We start from the raw sequence: 25680 nt of genomic DNA on the forward strand, positions 1-25680 counted from the left end.
ATAAAAAAAATACTCTACGATTTTTATTCGAGCTAGATACTAATTTTTTTTGTCTTTTTGGTAATCAGTGTAGATTTAATACTTCAAATGTATAATGGGATTTTGTCGTTTCTAGGTTCGAGCAAATATGAGAAGATACCCTTTTTGGATTTTACAGGAAATGAGCTTAATTATGATGGTCTAATCACAACACTCTGCCAAAAATGTCAGCCATTTTCATCAAACCCGTAATAGGTGCCAAGAAAATGGAACAGAAATTTCAGCCAAGAAAATGGAACAGAAAAAGATTGAACTTTTCTTCTCCAAACTGCAGGAAACCTGTTTGCAGGACCATCAGCTGGAGAGGCCATCTAAATACGACTACTGTCATGGGAACTGTCAAAAGTTTTGAGCATCAAAATATTCATGCCACACTAGATACTTCGGTTGGTATATTGTTTTCTGGTCGTTAAATGTTCATGCATGTAACAATGGAAAATGGGCAAAACTGTCTTGTAATTTGCCATTTTGGTATGTTTTGGTTTTCGTTGCGTTAAAGTTTAGTCTTAGTGCAATTTGTTTTTTTTTTTTTTTTACTTTCTAGTTTTTGTCGAGGAATGCTGATTTAGTGTTGGATATGTAACACAAAAAATTGTTAATTAACATCCACATAGTAATAGAGATTGCTAAAGTATCTACAAGTAAAAATCAGTAAAAATAAAAGGATAAGGGTAAAAATTAAAGGATAATCAACTTATTGCATTAAGATCAAAGTTTGAGGACGAAAGTTCAAAACATGTCAACTTACTATACCATTTTTTCAATTTTCCCCATTTAAGAACATTGATCCTGAATTCAGCTGTTAATGATTGATGTATGCAGAGCAAATGGGTTGTGTCAGCCGTTCTTGGCACAATCATGCTGTGGAGACACGATGCGGGATCGTTAGGGGCGTTCATCGGTGCAGTCGTCAATGCTACGATATCAACCCGGCTTAAGAAAATTTTAAACCAACAAAGACCAGTTTCTGCATTAAGATCAGACCCTGGGATGCCATCTTGTCATGCACAATCCTTCTTTTATACCATCACATTCCTAAATCTGTCGAGTACTCTATTTTCACATTTATAGTCAACTTCTGTTTCAGCATACAGCCTTGATAATTTGATGTGTTTTCTTTCTTCAGTGGTAGAATTGCAAGGGATAAGTGGGCTTACATTGATTTTAAGTGGGCTTTTCTTTGTGTTTGCTTCCTATTTTGTAAGTACATGAGTTTAGCATCATATGATACTAGTACACCGCATCTTGGCGTTTTTTGTTTACGATGCGATAAACCAAAATTCATCCTTTAGTTGTTATTGCAGTCGTGGCTACGGGTCTCGCAAAAAGCCCATACGGTGAGCCAGGTCGTTGTAGGAGCTGTGCTGGGATCCATCTTCTCAATCTTATGGTTCTGGTCTTGGAATACCTTTGTCTCGCACCCGTTCCTCCCTGCCTTATAGATCAAATTTCTTGTTGTTCTGGGCTTAGTTGGATATAATATGACCTTTTTCCCATGCTTGTTGGTCCTCGACCATGTAAGAACAATGATTCTAATGTATGTAAATTGTATTTTCTCTTATTATTGTTTTTCTATCTTCGTTGTTTCTTGGTTTTCCCAAATTCTCCTATTATGACGAGCATCAGTTCATTTTCTCAGTCAAGAAGCAGTACTGTGGCTTGCTATATCAAAGTTAATGGCACCTTGCATACCATACTTTTCTTGTTTTGTAATTAAAACTTAATATATTAGTGACTGGAAAATAGTAAAATTTCTTATTAGTTGAGTGAAGATCGCTTATCGTTGTTTCTGAATACTAGGATCACAGTCAGAATATGAAGTGCAAGAGGAAATGATGATCAGTCCATTGGATCCATTGGATCCTGATTTTTGCTATTGCCATCGGCGCCTCTAAAGTCTGCGACAAAGTTTTTCGATGGTGATTTGATGATTTTGCCCACGAAATGTATGCCGATTGAAAAACATACTGTCTTCTCTTATACCATCCATGTTAGAGCTCCGGAGTTGGACATATCTGAGCTCGCAGTTTCAAATTCCAACCTTTGAGAAATGCAAAAGTGGGAGTATAATAACAGAGTTTTTCAATGGAGATTTGACAATTTGGCTTACAAAACGAAAATAATTGGAAAAATATGCGTGGGACTTGAAAAGTTTTGGACAAGACTATAGTAACACCTCAAATATTAAGTGATACATTTTTAAAAGAAGATTATATGTATTAGCCTCCAAAGCACGTGTTCCGTGTGTAACGAACATTGTGAAAGAACCGTTGAAAATACAGTGGAGTTTATTTAATATTTATGTGAATCATTCCTCCATATAAATGAAAATGACAGGCATCTCAATGACAAATTAAGTTTTTCGCAACTCTAACAACTCAGGTTCGAATCCTTGACCCTTTATTTTTCTTCCTTTTTAGATCATGGAGTTGGTTTGATTTTTAAGGTAATCCCTCAAAGGCCTAAATTTTGAATTTTTTTTTTCCTCGAAGGAAATTGTGAAGTACTCTGCCATTGAATTTGAGTTAGATGGGCTGTTCAAAGAACAACGTTGGAAGTCTTGCTCGAATTCTAGTCTAGAATAAAATCTGGGAGTAGGTGAAATCTCAAATTAATTGCTTGTGCTCGTCGTGTAGTGGAAATCATTTAGAATCAGGGTGTGGAGTGGAGTTTAAGCATATGAATTTCTTGGTTAATATAGTTATATATTCATAGTTTTATCCATAAATCAACATATTAGAAGAGAGACCGCAATATTTGTCTAACAACTCGATTGAGTCCGTAGTTTTTCTGCATACGATTCGAGTGTGCTAGTCTGGGCCCTATAATAACATCAAGCACCCATCCTCTGTGTTTCTCTAATGGACAATGTATTTGGCGAATTGAAGGAGATAATACTGTTTGTATATTATCTTGTTACTATATATAAACACTTAATTGTTGAAGTAGTCCAACGCACAAAACTCATACCAAAAAAGATTTTGATGGCTGATGAGCTTTTTGGAAATGCAACCTGTTAGGATTATTTTGTCCGACAGATATCAAAATTAATAAAAATATCAGTATACGATGTGAAATAGTAAATTTGTGTTTTGTCAGAATTAGGTGTTGTTCCAGATGTTACAACATCTCGGACACCATGCAGCGGAACATTATATTTTGTAACACAAATTCATTTTAAATAAATAGATGAACGAGATTAAATATGCACAAGTATAAATACTTGTGCGGTGCCTTATGACAAAAATTAATCACTAGAAAACCACAATGTTTACACAAAAAACCTATCACTAGTGATTGTATCAAAATCAATTTCCTCAACAAGTTGAGAAAATAAAAGCTCTCTAAAATAAATAACCAAAACCATAAATAAACATAATCAAGAAAACAAAAACTTGATCCCGGAAACCACTATCAACTAGATGCAATCATCAGTCAACATCATTACGGATGTTGTCTATAGATGTTGGCAACATTCAGCGCAACACGAGAATCACCACTCCAAACATAACGGCTTCGAGAATAATTTTTCTCTGCAAATCTCTGCTACGTGTGTGTTTGTATGGTCGATATTGAAGCAGCCTTTATCAATGAGCTTTATCTCTTATTTATAGGTGAAGAATCATATCTCCACAAGGAAACCTAAAATACAAGGAAAGTGAGTTTTATTAGGAATAAACTCTTTTTAAACACTAATATCATATCTCTTGAATTAAGATCTCATTATCTAAGGAAGGCAAAATCATATTAAATATTTGCTCAATCAAATCAACAAGAAAACTCTATTAGGAAATAAATAAAATATATCATTTAAAATCGAAATCTTATTTCCCTTCAATCTCCCCCTTTTTGCCTTTCTTGGACAAAATGAGATCAAACCCATTTATCATTGTTAAGATCAAATCAACTTCCCCTGAGTTTTAGATTTTCTCCCCCTGAATAAAATACTGTTAGTACGGGGTGTTGTTAGAATTGTTGGCAACACTTAACACAACACCTGCAATAGTTCCATTAACAGTTAGAGATATTAGCCAAGACAATAATACAAACAGAAATATTAATAGACAATTAAGAGCAGAAATAGAAACATTTAAACCGACAAAATCTAAACATCATCATCTTCATCCTCCTCATCCTCAGTTTCTTCATCCTCACTGTCCTCTTCCTTGGTCCCTGACGGACCAGCACCAGTTTGATCATCACCCCCTTTTTGTCCATGAACGGCCATTTCTACCATGACACTAATGGCAGCAGCCAAACTATCATAGTAGGCCAAGTCCTCCTTAGCCTGTGCAATTTTCTTAAGAGCATGAGCCAAATGGGCCTGAGCACCAGGTACAGTGATCTTCACAAAACCAGGTTTAGGTGGACGAGAGGTAGACGCAGTAGCAGAAGGTGATTTGGATGAGTCTCTCCAAGGAAGGTCAACTTTGCGGTTTCCTTTGAACAGGGCTTTGGAAATTTTGATTGTTTCTCGGAAATCAGATAGTCCCTCATCAACATTGCGAACAAACCCCTGGGACAGCAGTAACCCATAGATCAGACTGGGAAACGGGAGCTTAGATGACTTTAATCCCCCATCAGCATACTGCATCACAGTGTAAAATACCATACGCCCAAAATTAAGAGTGCCATTGCCAATGGCAAACAGAGTCAGTGCTTGAGACTTGGTAACCACCGTGGTGTTTATGGACGGGGTCCGATTCCGGGTGGCAACCTTGTGCAGGACAGAGTATAGGGTCGTGAGTTTTGCAGCTGAGACCTTGTGTGGATGGGCAGGGAATTTGCCAATCAATCCACCAGTTAGTACATAGACTACCTTATCAAGATCTGGTGGAGGGCCTTCAGGAACAAATGGTGTGCTGTAGTAATCATTAATGATTTGCGGGTCAAAGTTATATATCTTGTTCCGTACAAAAACCTTGCCAAATTTGGCCGATCTTGGATCACTGACCCCCGATGAGAGGTTGCCATAGAATTCAGCCACAACTTTATGGCAATAGGGCAATACAGAAGAGACGGTAGAGAGCAGACCACGAGTTTTAAGAAACTCGATCAAATTGTTTCGGGAGAAGGCTGCCATATCAGCGTTGCATTCTTCAATAAACTCCCTGTTGGTATACATATCCCAGTTGGAGAATGACTTCTCAGTGTAAAACTTGGAGTTGTAGCTACCGTCTAGATCATACTCGCTAAGATCAGTGTTGTCAGAGGTGTCGGCAACATCGTTGACAGCATCCTCGTCCACTGCCTTGTTTGCTTCAGGGGCTTCATTGACTGCAGCAGGAGTATCAGCAGAACTGCTGGAACCAATGGACTTATCAGTTTCTTGGGAAGCAACAGGAGCGGCAGAGACTTCACTTTTCTGATTTTTCAGGTTGGCCATAAATTGGGCCAACGTGATTTCTTCTTCAGTGGAGGGAGAGGGCTCTTGTGGAGGAACATGGGTTGTTTGCTCAGAGGTGTTAGTGGCATTGCTGGAGGTAGACTTGCCTTCCGTAGGCGGAGGGGCACTCTTCTTGCGGGCCACAAACTCATAATTTGCATCATCAGAGTCATCTCCCGAGGTGTCTGCTGGATCAATCAGCGAGGGGCGAGTGGATGGTTGACCCTTGTATCGGAAACGTTTGCCCGGCGTGAGGTCTGGGTTATACCCAGCTTGTCGTTTTGAGCGTCTTTTTGGAGGAGAGGGTGGATCGTAAACCCTAATGATAGGTGGGTTATCAATATCTTGTGGATTTCCAGGCTCACCTGGCTTAATAATCTCCAGGGGCACTGCGTCTTCAAAAGCAAGTATCAAAGGTAGAGGCGATTCCACAGTGGGTGTTGTAACAGATGTTGTCGTGCTGGGGGCAACATCATCTGTGTGTCCCATTTCGATTTGAATATCATGGGGGTCAAATCCCTTTCATGCCATTGATGGTAGATCGAAAATTAATTTACGAACAGGGAGGAGAGTCGAAAAATTTTGAAACGATGAAATATTCCTTCAGAGAGAAATTTCGAGATGCCGGTGCGAAAATTCGAGAATTGATTAAGCTAACAGTGATGAATTAGGCGGTGTAAATCACAGATATAATCATGAAATTACAGTGTAACGGTAACATTTCAAATCAGTAAATGACTGATTCCAACGGAAAAAAAATCAAACGGGCAAATAAAATAACCGTTACTCCCTAAAGAAATTTATCGCGATAACTATGTGCAGTTAGTTTTTCAAAATAGTTCCAGAGAGAAAACCCACATCGAATTAAAACGCCACTTAACATTAAGGATCACATGAATTCGATTTTCTGCAAAAATTTGATTTTTCACAAAATGTCTTTATTGAGATACAAGTAACCTTCTGGCCCAATTCACAATGTTATGTTTATGCATGGCTTATGGATGCCTAAAAACAGAATGGAACATAGATAGAAACATGAGAGCAAATATGAGATATGTTTACAGATGAAGTGTTGTCACAAATGTTGGCAGCATCTCCAGTCAGCACCCACAATTCCTGAAAACAAAATTTGATAATCTTCACACTCAATGACTTAATAATATTTTTAACCTAGAAGTGGTAGCTCCCACACTAGAAGAACAGTCTTTATTGGACTCCTCTAGGTAGTTTTTTCTATTTTCTTCTATTTCTGTGTTAATTTTAGAAGGGGTAGCTTCCACACTAAAAGCACAGCCTTCATTGGGCTCTTTTAGGTAGCTTTTTCCATATTTCCTTCTAATCACAGACGCATCACTTGATTTTTCAATTTTACTTCGTTTACTTGTCACATTGGTTAGAGTCAAGTGATCACACTTCAAATCTTTCTGTGACTAAGTTCACATGTAAATGTGTGAAGTTTGAAAAGATAACAAGGAATTGTAGGTGTAACAAAGAATTATGCTACACATGTTCAACACATCATATCACAGTATGAATGCAATGCAGAATGTCTAAGTCCTAGAAATGTATATGCAACTGAGATGTTGTCCGAGATGTTGTAACATCTGAGACAACATCCAAGAATGATTAGGCAGAACACATGCTGAGAGATTTCCGAAGGTTGAAAAATCTCTCAAAATCCAATGCTTTGGTGAATATGTCGGCCAGTTGGTTATTTGTATCAACAAACTCCATTCGGATCAATCCTTTCTCTACAAGATCTCGAATAAAATGATGGCTTATAGTCAATGTGCTTTGTTCGAGAGTGTTGTACTGGATTTTTTGAAATGTTAATTGCACTAGAATTATCACAATACACGACTAAGGATTCACTTTTAAGCCCATAATCTTCTATCATTTGATTCATCCATAAAAGTTGGGTGCACGTATTTCCAGCTGCCACATATTCTGATTCAGCAGTGGAAAGTGAAACACAATTCTGTTTTCGACTATGCCAAGAAATGAGATTATTGCCAAGATAAAAACACCCCCAAAGTGCTTTTTCTATCATCTAAATCCCCAGCCCAATCAGCATCAGAAAATCCTACCAGGTTTGAGTTGGTTTCGTGTGTATACCATAATCCTAATTCAATTGCTCCTGCTATGTAACGTAAAATACGTTTAACAGCTTTCAAATGATAAATTTTAGGATTGGATTGATATCTAGCACATAAGCAAACACTAAACATGATGTCAGGGCGACTGTCAGTCAAATACAGGAGGCTACCTATGATGCTACGATATAAGGTGTTGTCAACATTTTCGGCAACATCATCTTTGCACAATTTCTCACTCAAGCCGATAGGAGTTTTCATGTGTTTTGGGTTTTCATTTGCAAATTTCTTAATCAAATTCTTAGCATACTTGCTTTGACACAAGCCCTCATGAATTTGTTTAATTTGCAAACCAAGAAAGAAATTTAGCTCACCAACCATGCTCATTTCAAATGTAGATGACATGCACTCAACGAAATCATCAGCATGCTTTTGAGAGGAAGAACCAAAGATTATATAATCAAAATATACTTGACAAATTAGAATCTCACATTTGGACTTTTGAATAAAAAGAGTTTTGTCTACCTCACCTCGTTTGAAGCCAATTTCGAGTAGATATTCAGTCAATCTCCCATACCATGCACGTGGTGCTTGCTTCAAGCCATAAAGTGCCTTCTTCAACTTGTAGACATGATCCAAATGGTGTGGATCCCCAAAACCCTTAGGTTGTCTAACATACACTTCCTCACTCAAAAGACCATTTAAAAATGCACTTTTAACATCCATTTGAAAAAGTTTGATTTTCATGTAGCATGCAACGGATAGTAGTAGTCTGACTGACTCAATACGGGCTACAGGAGCAAAGGTCTCATCAAAATCAACCCCCTCAACCTGTGTGTACCCTTGAGAAACCAATCTTGCTTTGTTTCTAATGATGTTTCCAGAATCATCGATTTTATTTTTGAAAATCCATTTTGTACCAATTATGTTACCATGGTCAGGAGGTGGAACCAAGTCTCACACATCATTTCGAACAAATTGCTCAAGCTCATAATGTATAGCATTAATCCAAAACTCATCTTTCAAAGCTTCATCAACATGTTTAGGCTCAATATTGAATATAAAACATGAAAATCTAACCTGTGAGTAAGTAGAACTCAAGCAAATCAGTCCAGCCATTTTTCGGTAATCAATCTTTTCTTTCTTCCGAGTTTGAACATCTCCACGCATGTTTCCAATTATTTGAGATGATGGATGGTTTTTCTGAATTTTGCTTGGAATACACGATCCATCATCTACTGTATCATCATCGCAATGAGGTTCTTCAGATTCAGTGTCTTCAGTGTCACATGTTGTGCAGATGTTGCAACATCTGGGGCAACATCTGAATTTTCCAGTGAGATTGGATTGTCCAGAAGGTCTTCAACGTCATCTTCAGCAGTTTTCCTCTTGAGATCTGCACAATCATCAAACACCACATTAATGGATTCCATAATAGTCCTAGTTCTTATATTAAACATGCGATAAGCTCGACTATTATTGGCATATTCCAAAAACAAACACTTGTCGCTATTTGAATCAAACTTTGCAAGTTGATCCTTGTCATTCAAAGTGTAACATACACAACCAAAAACACTGAAAATATTTAAGCTTAGGCTTCTTTCCCATTATGATTTCATAAGAAGTCATGGTTGAACAATTTCTTAAATAGACCCTATTCGAAATATGGCATGCTGTATTAAGGGCTTCTGCCCAAAAACGCTTTGAAATATTCTTTGAAGCTAGCATCACCCTTGCCATTTCTTGCAAAGTCCTGTTCTTGCGTTCGGCAATGCCATTTTGCTGTGGGGTTTTTGGTGCTGAAAATTCGTGTGAAATACCTTTCCTGTCACAGAAGGATGAGAATGATATGTTTTCAAATTCTTTACCGTGATCAGTTATGATCCTTCTCACCTTTAAACTATGGAAGTTTGAGATTCTTGTGAGCAATTGTTTAAACATATCATAAGTGTCCGATTTCTCCCTAATGAAGCTCACCCATGAAAACCGTGAGAAATCATCAAAACACACAAAAGAATACTTCTTACCTCCAATGCTTTCTACTTCCATGGGACCCATAAGATCCATGTGCAGTAATTCCAGACAGCATGTTGTCCCAGATGTTGGTAACATTGGGTGCGACACGCGGGTCTGTTTTCCTTTTTGACAATCTCCGCACACATATGATATTCCAGATGAAAGATTAGGCATACCTCGTACTGCATCGTACTTGCTCAAGTTCTTCAAGGTTTTGAAATTTGCATGTCCGAGTTTTTGATGCCAAAGGTCAAGTTCGGTGATTTGCACATGTTTGCACGAAAGTTCCTCACCTATTTGATAGCAATTATCCGAAGACCTTGAACCTGTCATAATGCACTTGTTAGATTCATCAAAAACTTCACAAGTATGTTTATCAAACTTAACATGCAAATTATCATCACACAATTGGCTTATGCTTATCAAATTTGAATTTAATCCTTCAACATGAAGCACATTGTGGAGCTTTGGTAGTCCTTCAACTTTCAAAGTACCATTTCCAAAAATTTTTCCCTTAGCTCCCCCTCCATATGTAACTTTGCCACCTTTTTGTTCAACATAATCGGTGAGACATTCTCGTGATCCAGTCATGTGGCGCGAGCTTCCACTATCAAAGTACCAATGACCTGCAGTGTTAATTTTTAACGAGGTATAGACAACTTTATAGTGTGTTTTTACCTTTGGTACCCAAATTTGTCTTATTGTAGGTCGATGGTGGGAGGTGTTACGGGAAATGTTGGACAACATTTGGGGCAACATCTGACTCGACTTTTGATTCTTGCGATCATCTCTGAGTTTAAAACAGTAGGGCCTGATATGACCAGGCTTAAAGCAGTAATGACATACATACCTGCGTTTTCGTTTCTTACAAATTGGTACAGCAGGTTGTCTTTTTAATGAAGAGCTTTTGATTGGTGAATTGGATTGTGGTTGTGGAGATGTATCAGCTTTTCCCTTCACAAAAATAGTAGACTTGGAAGATTCACCTATTTCAAACACACTGTCTTTGAACCCTAAGCCTTTCTTGTCATTTCTTCCCATCAAAAGTATGGATTCAAGCTTGGATGTGCTTGAATTAAACTTGGACAAGGTTTCAGTTGCCTTTTGAAGTTCTTCTTTGGTCTTACCAAGTTCCAAATCCTTTTTGCTCAAAATTACTTCAAGTTTGGCAACTACGGCTTTTAGTTCAACGTTCTCCTTAATGAGACTTGAGTTCAACTTAGTTTTTTTTGGTCCAATCTTCAAACAGCTCTTCATAAAGCTTTTGCACACTCTCAAGAGTGAGTTCTTCATAATCAGCTTCTGATTCATCATCTCCACTCAAATTTCCAGAAGTTGTGGATTTCAAACATACTGAATTTTTGCAGATGTTGCGGCCAGGTGTGGAAACACCTAAATGATTCACCTGCAACAATTTTCTGTAAATAGTGCAGTCAAGGAGGTTTGACTTTCTTCATCAGTGGATTTCTCCTCAACATCGGATTATTCATCGCTTAGAGACACATTGTAGCCTTTGTTTTTTCGCAATCGGTTAGCACATTCATTGGCATAGTGTCCAAAGCCCTTGCACTCTCTACACTGCACCGAATCATACCTTTTTGGATTGTATTGTCCCTTGCCTTCATTCCGTGGCTGAAATTGTTGCTTGGCAGGGTACTTTTGTGACTTTTCAGGTGCAGGAAGGCTAGGAAATTTAGATGGTTGTGCATCCTTCTTTTTATCTCGGATTCTTTTCAAGTAATCACCAAATTTTTTTGTGATAAAGGAGATAGAATCCTCGCAGAGATCAGAATCATTGACTTCTTGAGATATTTGAAGGAGTTCATTATGGGAGTCATTTGAAGCTTGGAGTGAAATTGTCTTCCCTTTATCCTTCTTCTGCATGTCCAAGTTCATCTCGAAAGTACGTAATGAACTGATAAGGTCTTCCAATGCCATCTTAGAAGTGTCCTTAGCCTCATCTATTGCGCAAATTTTTATGTTGAATCTTTCGGGCAGAGAACGGAGGACTTTGCTAACTAGACGCTCATTTGAGATAGCTTCTCCAACACTGAATGCCTCATTAGCAATTTCCTGTAGGCGACGATCGTACTCAAGTATGTTCTCAGATTCTTCCATCCTCAACATCTCGAATTTGGAAGTAAGCATCCTTAATCTGGTTTGTCGCACACTCTCAGACCCTTCACAGTGACTTTGGACAATATCCCATGCACTTTTAGCCGAAGTACAGTTTGTGATTAAACTGAACATGTTCATGTCAACCGATGTGAATATAGCATTCAAAGCCTTTGAGTTGTGGTTTGAATTTTGCACTTCATCAGCAGTCCAGTCAGTTTCAGGCTTTGGCTGTTTGTCACCCTCTTGATCATCATGACTGGTGGAGTCCATCCATTGATGACACGCTGCCATGCCCGTTCATCTAGAGATTTTATGTAGTATCTTATTTTGACCTTCCATAGGCTGTAATTGGTACCATCTAGAACTGGTGGTCGAAGTGCTGCGCTTGCAAATGAATTGTCCATTGGATTAGTTCTGTCAAAGCAAAAACAAAAACCAGAATCAGCACTTAGTATATCAAGAGTAGGCTCTGATACTACTTGTTAGAATTATTTTGTCCGACAGATATCAAAATTAATAAAAATATCAGTATATGATGTGAAATAGTAAATTTGTGTTTTGTCAGAATTAGATGTTGTTCCAGATGTTACAATATCTCGGACACCATGCAGCGAAACATTGTATTTTGTAACACAAATTCACTTTAAATAAATAGATGGACAAGTATAAATACTTGTGCGGTGCCTTATGGCAAAAATTAATCACTAGAAAACCACAATGTTTACACAAAAAACATATCACTAGTGATTGTATCAAAATCAATTTCCTCAACAAGTTGAGAAAATAAAAGCTCTCTAAAATAAATAACCAAAACCAAAAATAAACGTAATCAAGAAAGCAAAATTTGATCCCGGAAACCACTATCAACTAGATGCAATCATCAGTCAACATCGTTACGGATGTTGTCTATAGATGTTGGCAACATTCAGCGCAACACGGGAATCACCACTCCAAACATAACGACTTCGAGAATAATTTTTCTCTGCAAATCTCTGCTACGTGTGTGTTTGTATGGTCGATATTGAAGCAGCCTTTATCAATGAGCTTTATCTCTTATTTATAGGTGAAGAATCATATCTCCACAAGGAAACCTAAAATACAAGGAAAGTGAGTTTTATTAGGAATAAACTCTTTTTAAACACTAATATCATATCTCTTGAATTAAGATCTCATTATCTAAGGAAGGCAAAATCATATTAAATATTTGCTCAATCAAATCAACAAGGAAAACTCTATTAGGGAAATAAATAAAATATATCATTTAAAATCGAAATCTTATTTCCCTTCACAACCTTTGTTGGCTCCTCATCCGAGGGACACAGAAGCATGACAGTGGATCAGTGCGAGAAAATGATCCAGAAAATCTTCAGAAGTATGCTTCTTATGAAAACCGTGTTAAATTATTTGTTCTTCTAATATGGTATCAGAGCGGAAGATAAAACTCTGATCGATCTTCGCTTCGCTTCCAAATCATCTGCTCCACCTATCAATTTGTTCGATTTTTTGACGATGGTGAAAGACGGTGGTCAAGCGGTTAACAAATATCCAAACCACGCTTCCGTGAATCGTATTTTTGCTGAGGATTTGAGCAATCCATACTTCCTGCAAAATGGCCGATCATCCAGGTCTTATCCTTGTATCCTCTTATTCCCATTTGAAAATTTTTGGCTGTTTATGTTTTGTTTCGACTCTTGTCTTTGCTCGAGACAAATTCTCCTCTCAAGCAATCAAATATGTGTTCATGGGTTACCCACGGGGCTACAAAGGCTATAAGTTGTTGAATATGAAGATTAATGAGTTGTTTATTTCACGGGATGTCATCTTCCATGAATATTCTTTTCCTTTCAAAGACACTCTATCCTCTCATGCTTCTTCTGATATTTTTTCTGATAATGCCATACTAGTTCATGACTCTCCAATAATCTTTCCCAATGACTTGCAAAAGCACACTAGATCCAATCGTCCCGTTCATACTCCACACCATCTCCATGACTATCACGGCTTTACCACTGAAAGGAGATCGATTATGATGCCCGAAAACGCAATTCGATTTCAAAACATATTTTTAAACAAGAAAACCGAGCACCCCTTTAGTGTGTAGAAAATACCAAAATAAACACAAACATGTCTTACATAGTGTATTAAGAAATTTATCTATCAATCACAAAGATTGATTATTGGCTCCAACTAAGTTGCAAACAATTTAGCTCTTGAAGGTAGACAATCTACAAGCTTCCCTTGAACACTCCTTGCTCAAATTTCTTCTTTCCTTCAAATTAGGTCCACCACTAACAAGGTAGATCCACTCTAATTTTGCACTAGAAAAATTAGAGCATTTTTCTTTGAGAAGTTTGTACTTTCATCAACAAAAATGAAGAAGAAAAATTGGAGAGAATGGGAGCTCAAGTTTCGGCCATTAGGGTGTGGGTGGAGAGAAGGATTTTCTTGGTTGTGTGAAAAGTAAATTTGCATGTGCATGCCATGCCTAGTTTGTTGAAAAAGTTGCCTTCAACCCTTCGCCTTCCAAGCATGCATTTTATTTGGGCTTTTTACAATTACAAAGTCCATGATTTTTATTTAAATATCTCAAACACATTTGAGACCATTTAAACTTTACTTGATTTTACTCAAGCCTACTAGTTGGATAATTATATCCTATTGGGCTCTACAAGACCCAATGTTATTTAATTAATTCAACACTTGAACTAATTTAATTATTTAGACTCTACTAGGTCTACTAGTGTTTAATTAATTCAATACTTTAATTAATTTATTTAGTCCATAATAATGTTTATAAAAATCACAATTTTCAAATACATTATTTATTTGAGTCATCTTTTAATTTAGGAACACTTCCATAAACTAGAAGTTACATTCCCCATAATTCTCTTATAGAAGTCATACTTTTACTTTTCTTTGCGCTTATAAACTCCTTTATAAGCCTTTAAACACATTGAACTATTTTTCTTCTCAACGGGATCTAGAAAGTTAGCACTTGTGTGACCCTCAATGGTTTAATGATACAACTAGCCGTGGGTTCACATCTCAATATGATTCGGGACTAAACATGTCCTTATATGAGCATACCTCAGTTGCTCCATTCTTACTTATCAACTCCTTGATAATAACAATGTCATAACTCAAGTCTGATAGTACCCAATCAATCATGTTAAACGCCTAGCAGCTTCGCTTACATGATTCCCTAGATATCAAATGATAGTGCCTGCAAGAACTATTCCATTATTGTTAGCGTACTATACGGTCCCTTCATCTCATATATCCCGACAGATTTGACAACTATTGGTATATCGAGAGCTGTCAAAGAATCGAGACTATGTGTCATGTCGTAGTTGCATCGATGGTGTAATCTAAGAAATCCTTTTCTTAATTACCACCAACACTCTGATCAGATATTTCAAACTACATAGACATGAGATCAAATAGGATATCCATACCCGAAGGTAAGCGGTGAATCCCCGACTACAATAGATAGACTCCAATATGTTTCGACAGAATACCCAACTTTGCCACCTGATGACCCCATATGAGTCGATAAACAAGTCAAAGTGCAATGCTAACATGTAGAGTCACAATGTTGTCCCGGTTCATAAGAACTAATGGTGTACAACCAAAAACTAGGACGTTTCCACTCGATAAGTGAAAACCACTTGGAAAGTCCTTTACGGAGGGTTGTTCAGTGCACTCTACGAGGAACACCTCTCTGGATGCTCGGACATCACAATGTCCCCTACCAATGAAACATGGTACTCACATCGCAATACTAGTCTCAAACTCAAGCGGCTTTTATACTTCTTAGCGGCGGCTGAATCGACTAAGAACTGTTTAGAATATACATTATTGCAAATATGAGTTTTATGATACTCATCATATGAGCATCTCACATTCTTTCTACTATTTGTATATTTAAGGACTTTAACTATGCAACAAACATGTGTATACAGATAAAGATGCGCCAAAACAATAATTTCAAATATATTTAAAATAAAGATTGTTTATACATAGAGTTTCAACATGATCCATCGACCAACACTTGGCTCGACGGGCACCTACTCTAACATTCTCCCACTTGCACTAGAGCCAACTACCCATATGCTTCAAACCCATCAATTCGCGATGCTTCTCGAATAATGGTCCAGATAAAGGCTTAGTTAGTGGATCAACAACATTATCTGCGGAGCGGACTTTGTCAATCGACACTTCTCCTCTTTCCACAATCTCTCGGAGGATGTGGTACTTTCTCAATACATGTTTGGATTTCTGATGTGACCTTTGATAGGATCGATTAACGTATCAAGAGTGTTTAGAAAGGGGGGTTGAATAAACACTCACAATTAAAACTGATCTTTTCGAATTTTGAGTTCAGTTTGGTGACAAACTGATTCTCGGAATCTTGTTGGTCAATGACAATCAGTTAAACTAAAGTAGTTGCGGAAAATAACTGACTGAAAGATAGAATACGAAACTGAAATAAAATAGGCAAGGGTTGTTTCTGGATGTTCGGAGAATTTAATTACTCCTACGTCACCCCTTCTATATCAAGGATATGATATCCACTAAAAGACTTTGATCAAATACAAGAATTGTATTGACCCACTTCAGTTTGGACTTAACACTGCCAAAAACTGAAACTCTTAGTATTACAGAATGTTCTCAGTGCGTAACTGATCTTAGCACTATCGAATTTCAACGATTATTACAACTTGCTAATGAGCTCAAATTGTAGCCTTAACTGCTACGAATATATCAAGTAAGATTGAGCTGAGATTTTGACAGAGTGACAGCAAGCTTTTGAATAGTCTTGACTCGCTATTTTTTCAGCTGTTCTTCTGTCATATTTATAAGCTTCTTTTCTCCAACGGTAACTTGAGATGAATTTGAATCTTTGTATCCGTTGATTTCTACTTGATTATCCCTTGGACATTGTTTGCTTCATTTATTGTGATGCGGCGTCTTAATTGCTTTCGCCGAAATGCGTTTTTCTAAGCTGTATTAATTGAAGTGCGGCGTTGCAATCTTCTATGTCTCTTGACGGTTGATTGTTCTTTCCCGAGATATGTTCAGTTGAAGGGTGCTTAGCATACGACAGAATATATCAACTGATCAGTTTCCAACTGATCAGTCAGTTGATTTCAGTTATTAAGTCCAGTTGCTGAGTTCAGTTTACTCGATCAGTTGGTTCGTATTTTCAGTTGATTCATATTTTGTCAAACGTCGGAATTTAGTTTCCAACAATTTCCCCCTTTATGGTGTTTGACAAAACTAAGTAAATAATAACTGAACATCTGAGCTCATTGTAGATAAAATAAGAGATTGAATTTCTTGAACTGAAAGAGATCTTGATTTAATAACAGCTGAATCTAATAATATGACTAACTGCTTATGCTGTTTTCTGCTGTTTTTCAAGATGCTCTTTGATCTTTGATTTCTTCCCCTTTTTTGTCAAACAAATCCATCTTCTCAGATAATTTTCGAACGTCAGTGGAAAGAATTTTGACATCTGCGGAGATACTTGAGACAGCAGTTTGTAAACAAGTCTGCAGCAATTCCATTTTATTAGAAACAGAAGTTTCCAATCGCTCAACTCGTTGACTGATTATATCCTGAGTTGTATAGAGACTTTGAGCTAGACCTCTGTTATTTTTCATCTCAAGTACAGTTCGGGTAAGAGACTCCATGTTTGCTTGAATGGCTTTCAGTTTTGCGGAGTCATATTCAATTGAAGAATCCAATTTGACAGTATGAGAGAATTGTGTGGATTGAATTTTCTTGATTTCAGTAATCATCTGCTGCATATTGTGCTGCATATTCTGGATTTCTTCAAGAACAAGATCCATTTTTGTGGATTGAAGAGGAGGTGACTGATTAGATGTTCTTGGTTCATGTGAGACTTGATCAAAGACCACCATGGTTCTATCAGATAATATCGTTTCAGAGACAGTCTGTGCTGGAACATCTGTTTCAATTACTGCTACTTGGACTGGAGGAGATGAAGATTGATTTTGATCAAAAATTGGGCTTTCCTGCTGAATAAGATTTTCAGTGAAAGGGTCGTGAACTGCCTCCATATTTTCAGCAATCTGTTGATTTGGTGATTGAGTAGGCACCACTGTTTGCTCCTTTAGTTCAGAAACAGCAGGCTGAACTGGTGCTTCTGTTGAGATAGAAACCTCTTGAGTGATTTGATCAGTTGAGTGATCAACTTCTTCAGAAATGGTTTCATTATTCATAGATTCTGTCACTACTGCTTGAATTATTTCATCAATGTTGGCAAAATTCAACTCGGCTTCAGAGTACAGCTGATGTTCCACAGCAGATGATTGTGGCACATCCTGAACTGGTTCTTCAGTTGCAACAATAGTTTGTTCTGAGGATGGCTCTTTCTGCTGAGAGGAGGGGTTTTCTTCTTCTTCTTCAGAGGCTTCCTTAGGAAGAACTAACTCCTGATCCATTTTCCACATTTTTATCTGAGCTTGCAAGCTAGTAAGATCTGTATCTAGCTGAGTGATCACAGCTCGATCATTATAGGCAGTTGGATTGGTGGGAATGTAGTTTACCTTTAATTTCTTCAATATCTGATGCTTTAACATCAGCAAGGTGTACTAATCCATCAGAGGGTAATGAAAAGATTTCTCCTGAAAGAATCTTCAGAAATGGTCACCGACTGACCGTTAATAGTGGCAATGATGTTTCCATCAGAGTTGATATATCCATTTGAGTAGAGGTCTTGGAGTTCTTTTGGGTAAATCTCCTGCGAGTATTGTCCCAAAAACATTCTGAGACCAGCAGATTCAATCTTCAGAAAGACGTTCTTAATTTCAGCTTCGTGAACTGATAGAACTGAGTCAAAATCAATGGCCATAGCATTCAACATGTGAGCTGGGATTTGATTCGCCATTGCTGAGAGTAAGGAAGCCTGAAATTTTGCGAAATACAAGCTCTGAGTGTATGAATTTGCTCTGAGAGATGATGTACGCGTAAGAAAGAAAGCTGAATTGAAGCGCTAAATTATTTATATGTATGTGACTGTTTAGATTCTGGACACGTGTCAGTCCATCAAAATTTTGAATAAAAACGTGTGTTCGTGTGCTTTAAGCGTGTGTACAATTTAAACGGTTCAAATGCTTCCACGTTTTCAAAATTAGATTCATCATTAGATAATAGACAGTCACGTCACTTGATTTGGAATATAATATGTTTTAATTAGTTAACTTATATGAGAAGATTAGTGAAATACCCAACTGAACGATCAGTTGTAAGACTGTGTCCTTTTAGTTGAGAGTTTACTAACATTTGTCTTCTCAGTTAACCTTTTTAAAACCATTATTCCCCCTTAATTAGTGCATAAAATAATTAAAGCGAATAAATTTAAAGGTCAGAAAGATTATCGTTTGCTGAAACGTTGACGACCCTTCAGCTTCCTTGATATTCTACTATAAATAGAAGTAACACGGTTAGTTTCAGTTATATTGGTGAAAATATTCAAGATGAAAGAATGGCAGATGCGAGTAGCTCGAGTGCTTTGCCATTTTCTCTGGAAGCTAGGAAGGCTGTTATAGAAGACGAAGTCTTCTACAAGAGTCTTCCCTACTAGGAAAAGTTACAGGAGCTTGCGTTCCTGTATAATTCTGGAGAGGCTACCACTCCCAAACTGATGGCAGAGTTGAGAGAAGTGCGGGAGCACTTTCACATAGCTGTGTGGGTGGACATCTTTACGGATGGTCCGTATCTATCAGCTGATGCTTCGAAAGGAACTGGAGATCCTTAGTCGCATAGCTTCTTCACACAGCTTTCTCAAGACATCTTCCTCATCTCTATCCGTTTGGTTGAGAATGTGGATAGATGATATAGTGGAAAAATATGAAAATGTAATCCAAGCAAATATTTATGGTTGAATAAAACATTTATTTTGGCTTAACTTTGTTTTTTTTCTTTTTCCTGCAAATAATAAGTTTCATTAGTTATTATATATGAATTACGATCATAAACAGATGAACTGATGATTGGTTAAGCGTTAAGTAATAAATGTCAAACTGATATCAGTTGATAATGAACAACTGATAGTTAAGAAGCCTCGGTAAATGAGAAAGACGCTTCGGTTGATTTGAGTCTCTTCAGTTTCTTCAACATTTAAATTTCATATGTCTTTAAATAAGATGATAGAATGTGATACAATAACAGTTCAATATGTCGGATTCAAGTAATTCTGATGCATGCAGTAGTTCGCATATTCAAGTTAATGAGCAATTAAGTCCTTATTTAGAAGAATTGAAGAAGACAATGGAAGAATATGTCTTGATGAAAGTGATGTAAACATGGTTCAAGATTCATGATTTGTAGAGGATAAGTAGTAGTGGTGTTGTTCCTACTCGTGCTCAAGCAGCAACATCAAGAAAATACATTGATCGTTTTGAAGTTAGGCATGTTACAGATCTGATTGATGACAAATGTCTGTTAGAAGCAATGTTATGGAAGGAATGGCATGTGGTTGAGAAGATTTCTACAACTAGGTCATTTTCTAGAATCCAAATTTATGAGTTGAATGATTGGATTAGAGAATGGCAGGATTCAGTTGGTTCTATGATATCTTCTGTACACTGAGATCGATGGTATTCTTAATAAAGTATTATTTTCAATTTGTTGTGTTCTTATTTTCTGCAGATAATTCTATTAGTAAAGCAACATTAGTAATAATTTTAAGACAGATCAATTAAACCAAGAATATTGCGAAAGTAAGAAAACTTAGTCTCGGGTAATGGTTTGGTGAAGATGTCAGCTGCTTGTTGCTCAGTTGATATATACTCCAGTCTGATGTTCTTCTTCAAAGCATGATCTCTTATGAAGTGGTGTCTGACATCTAAATGCTTTGTCCTTGAGTGAAGAACTGGATTATAGGTGATGGCAATTGTACTCGTATTGTCACAAAATATGGGCGAATTATTTTAATTACTCCATAATCTCTCAGTTGTTGCTGGATCCAGATCAGTTGTGCATAGCAACTACTAGCAGCAAGGTATTCTGCTTCAGTTGTTGAGGTAGCTATAGATGTCTGCTTCTTGCTGAACCAAGAGATCAGCCTGTCTCCTAGAAACTGACAAGATCCACTTGTACTTTTACGATCAAGCTTACATCCTGCATAATCTGCATCTGAATATCCAACTAAATTGAAAGTAGAGTTTTAGAGTACCATAACCCAACATTTTGTGTACCCTTAAGGTATTTCAAAATTCTTTTAGCAGCTGAGAAATGTGATTGCTTAGGATTTGCTTGAAATCTAGCACACATACACACAGCAAATACAATATCAGGGCGACTGGCAGTTAGGTATAACAATGACCATATTAAACCTCGATATAATGTCGCCTCAACTGATATTCCCCCTTGATCAGTGTCCAATTTTACTGATGAGCTCATGGGAGTATTCGCAGCTGAACATGATTCCATGCCAAATTTCTTCAGCAGCTTCTTTGTATATTTAGTCTGACTTATGAATGTACCAGTTTCCAGTTGCTTCACTTGTAATCCAAGAAATAATGTCAGTTCACCCATCATGCTCATTTCAAACTTATCCTGCATTAGCTTAGCAAATTTCTCGCATAATTTGGGGTTAGTTGACCCGAATATGATATCATCAACATAAATTTGAACTAATAAAATGTGATCATTCTTAGTAAATTTGAACAAGGTCTTATCAACTGATCCAACAGAAAAATCATGATCAGTTAGGAATTTTGAAAGAGTTTCGTACCAAGCTCTGGGAGCTTGTTTAAGACCATATAAAGCTTTGTTCAAATGATATACATGATCAGGAAAGTTTTGATTTACAAAACCTGGGGGTTGTTCAACATATACTTCCTCTTGTAGCTGGCCATTTAGGAATGCACTTTTGACATCCATTTGATAGACTTTGAAGTTCTTGTATGATGCATAAGCAAGAAACATTCTGATTGCTTCCAGTCTTGCAACTGGAGCATATGTCTCATCATAGTCAATTCCTTCCTCTTGCCTATATCCTTGTGCTACTAATCTTGCTTTGTTGCGTCCAACTGAACCATCTTCGTTCAGTTTGTTCCTGAAAACCCATTTTGTACCTGTAACTAGTTTTTGAAACTGGTATTGGAACTATGTTCCAGACATTGTTATGAGTGAACTGATTTAGCTCTTCTTGCATTGCATTTACCCAGTTAGGATCAGCAAGAGCTTCATCAGTTTTCTTTGGTTCTAGTTATGAGACAAAAGCTGAATAGATAAATAAATTTAGCATTTGATTGCGAGTTCTTACTGGATCAGATGGATTTCCTATTACCAGCTCAGGTGGATGTGATTTTCTCCATCTGTACTCAGTATTTGTTGTATCAGCAATTTCTTCAGTTGGTAACTGAACACAATTTTCAGTCTCAGTTGGTGCTTCGTCAACTGGTATTTGAATGTTATCATTATGCTCTATCAACTGATCATTAGGAATGGCTTCTGGTTCAGCTGATTGATCTGACACTTCTGGTTCGGGTGTTTGGAGATTGTTTTGATTAATATGATTGTCTTTTTCATCATCATCCTCCAAACTGATATCTGTAAATCGATCAACTAGCTCAACTTGATCAGTTGGCTTATTAGTTAGTTCAGTTTCATCGAAATCAACATGAGCTGACTCTTCAACATTTAGGGTTTTCTTGTTGAAGACTCTATAAGCTATACTAACTGATGAGTATCCAAGAAATATTCCTTCTGCAGATTTAGCATCAAACACTTTTAAATAATTTTTACCATTATCAAGAATAAAACATCTGCAGCCGAATATTTTGAAATAAGTAATTATACTTTTTCTTCCATGCCAGGTCTCATATGGTGTTTTCATATGATTCTTATTAATCATTGATCTGTTCTGAGTATAACACGCAGTGTTTACTGCCTCTGCCCAAAACCTTTGAGAAATACTAGAATCAGCAAGCATTGTTCTAGCAGCTTCTTTAAGGGTCCGATTTCTTCTCTCAGCTACACCATTTTGCTGAGGAGTTCTGGCTGCTGAGAGCTCATGCTTAACTCCAGCATTCTCTAGAAAATTTGAAAGAGTTTGATAGATGAATTCAGTTCCTCGATCTGATCTGATTCGATCAATTCCAAATGATTTTATTTAAAAGTCTTTTGAAGAGCTTTATCAGTTGTGAAGCAGTATGGTCTTTAGATTTGAGAAAAATAACCCAAGTAAATCTTGAAAAATCATCCACGACTACCAAGGTGTATTTCATTCCCCCTAAGCTCATGACTGGTATAGGACCAAAGAGATCCATGTGCAACAGTTCTAAGCATCGGGATGAAGATTTACAACCCTTGTTTTTAAAAAAAGATCGTACTTGTTTACCATACTGACATGTTGAGAAAAGTTTTTCTTTTGAAAAGTCTATTTTGGGCAAACCAGTTACAAGTTCATGTTTACTCAGATAGTCAATGGTTTTAAAGTTTAAATGGTTTAGTCTCTTATGCCACAACCAGTTTTTAGATTATTTGGAACAATAAAACAAACTGGTGCATAAGTTTGATCATTCCAACTGATTTTATATGTGTTTCCATAACGTTTGCCTGTTAGTATGATTTCATCAGTTGAAGTTTTGACTGAACATGAGTTTTTGTCAAAATGTACTGAGAATCCACTGTCGCATAACTGACTGATGCTGATCAAGTTATACTTCAGGTTTTCTACTAATAGAACATATTTAAAAGTAAAGTTACCATGGATAAGCTTACCCTTACCCACAGTTCTACCTTTGGAATTGTCCCCAAAACTGATATTTGGACCACTGTATTTGATCAGTTGAGATAGCACACTTGCATCTTCTGTCATATGTCGCGAACATCCACTGTCCAAATATCATATTGAGTTCTTGTTTGTACCTGTTACCTGCAGTCACACACATAATATAATTTGGTACCCATATCTATTTGGATCCTGAACTGATTAGTCCTTTAGGAAACCATACTTGGATTAGTCTAACAGGCTTTCCAGTAGCTGTATTCCAAATGGTTTTTCTCGGCTTTTGTGTGCTTGTGTGGTGTACGAATGATACAATATGTGTTTTAGCTTTATTCAACTGATTGTTCAGTCTATATCTCTTCTAAACTGGCTTGCAGTTATAGTAATTGGAATATCCATTCGAATAGTTTTTGTAAAATCTCTTTGATGACTGACTTTGTGAATCAGTTGAGAATTTTTGACTATAACCAATCCCATATCTTCTAGCCTTGTTCATATTCTCAGTAGGTTGCTCAATCAGTTTACTGGACTCAATTTGTTCTTGTACCACTGCTGATTTGACAAAGTGAATGTATTTCCCTTTGTCTATTGTTAGCTTTGGTTGAGTATCATTTGGATACATTTCTCCTTGAGTGTTGAACCATAAACCAGTATTATCAGAAACTAATTTTTTGTGAAATCTGCATTTCATTTAGTGCAGTAGATGATTTGTTCCAAGACTGAATAAGCTCAGTCTGTTTTGAGTTTTCAAGCATCAACTTCTGTATTAATGACTGATTTTTGTTTCTTTCTGCTTTTAACTCATCAATTTCCCTTTTTAGACTCAACCCATCGACTGATTCATCAGTTTTGGTTTTATTCTCTGTGGGATCAGTTTGCTTTGCTTTGATTTCTTCAAATGATGATGCAAGCTTTTGATACTCATTTACCATGTCATGTAGTGTTAGAATGAGTTCTTCTCGTGTGAAATCAGTTGAGCTGAAATCAAATACCAGTTGGCTAGATGATTCTTCTGCTGCATCATTAGCCATTAAGCACTTTACTTCCTCATCATCACTAGAACTGCATGAGCTTTCTGGTTCCGACTATTCACTGTCAGTTTCTGCCCATTAAGATTTGTTTTCTTCAGCTAAGAGTACCTCATGTTTCTTTCTGAAGACCTTCTTATCTTCCTTGGATCTTCTTTTGCGTTCATATGATTTCTTTCTTCTGTCAGTTGAGCCTTGACTGTCCTTCTTGGGTTTAGGACAATCAGCAATGAAGTGACCTGATTTGCCACAGTTGTAGCAGGCATTTGGTTCATCTTTGGAATTGTTCCTTTGGTATGGCTTCTGGAATTTCCCTTGATTCTTTCTCGTGAATCTTCCAAATTTTTTGATGAATAATGACATAGCATCATTACTCAACTGATCAGCAGATTTTTTGACTGAACTGATTTGTTCAGTTCTGACAGCAGCTAGAGCAGTTGTGGCTGCAGAGGTAGATGGTTCTCCTTCTCTGGTCTGCAGCTCAAACTCATAAGCCTTTAAATCAGCAAACAAATCATGAAGTTCAATCTGATTCAGATCTTTGGACTCCCTCATTGCCATGGTCTTGACATCCCATTCCTTGGGAAGACCTCTCATTACTTTTAGTGCAATTTCTTTATTGGTATACAATTTTCCAAGTGCATTTAACTCATTGATGATACTGCTCACTTTTTCATCATACTCGTGCATTGATTCTCCTGCTTTCATTTTGATGTTATCAAACTTTTGAACAGCAATAGAAAGTTTATTTTCTTTGGTTTGATCATTTCCTTCACACAGCTGGATCAGCTTTTCCCAAATTTCTTTGGCTGTTTTACACATCTTTATTTTTCTGAAAGTTACTTTGTCCAGCGTTTTGTACAGAATGTCTTTAGCCACATTGTCAAGATTTGCTTTTCTTTTGTCTTCAGTTGTCCATTCATCTCTGGGCTTTTCTATTCTTTGTGGTGCCCCTTCTGTTATGGCAACTGCTGTATTTGCTTTTAGAATCTTCATGGGTCCATCAGTTATGACATACCACATGTCATCATCTTGTGTAGCCAAATGAGCCTGCATTCTAATATTCCAATCATCAAATTCTTCTCTGAAGAATATGGGAATTTTGTTGAATGAAGTCATGCTGGCAAGTTTTTAGATCAAAAGTATTCAAGAACAAGATTCAACCGCTCTGATACCACTTGATAGGATCAATTAACATATCAAGAGTGTTTAGAAGGGGGGGTTGAATAAACA

The 25680-nt window shown here is 37.1% G+C and overlaps 1 protein-coding gene and 1 pseudogene across 1 annotated transcript; one reads left to right on the forward strand and one right to left on the reverse strand.

Annotated features, from left to right (window-relative positions):
- Positions 1 to 203: 203 nt before the first annotated feature.
- LOC142544289 (lipid phosphate phosphatase epsilon 1, chloroplastic-like) lies at positions 204 to 1875 on the forward strand (annotated as a pseudogene).
- Positions 1876 to 11016: 9141 nt separating this feature from the next.
- On the reverse strand, positions 11017 to 11943 carry LOC142544290 (uncharacterized). The gene has a single exon (XM_075651352.1). It carries the CDS (start codon positions 11941 to 11943, stop codon positions 11017 to 11019), a length of 927 nt encoding a protein of 308 aa, XP_075507467.1.
- Between the last annotated feature and the right edge of the window lie 13737 nt (positions 11944 to 25680).

This window comes from Primulina tabacum, chromosome 5, assembly GCF_025594145.1.
Source record: "Primulina tabacum isolate GXHZ01 chromosome 5, ASM2559414v2, whole genome shotgun sequence".
In the NCBI taxonomy this organism is placed as follows: Eukaryota; Viridiplantae; Streptophyta; class Magnoliopsida; order Lamiales; family Gesneriaceae; genus Primulina; species Primulina tabacum.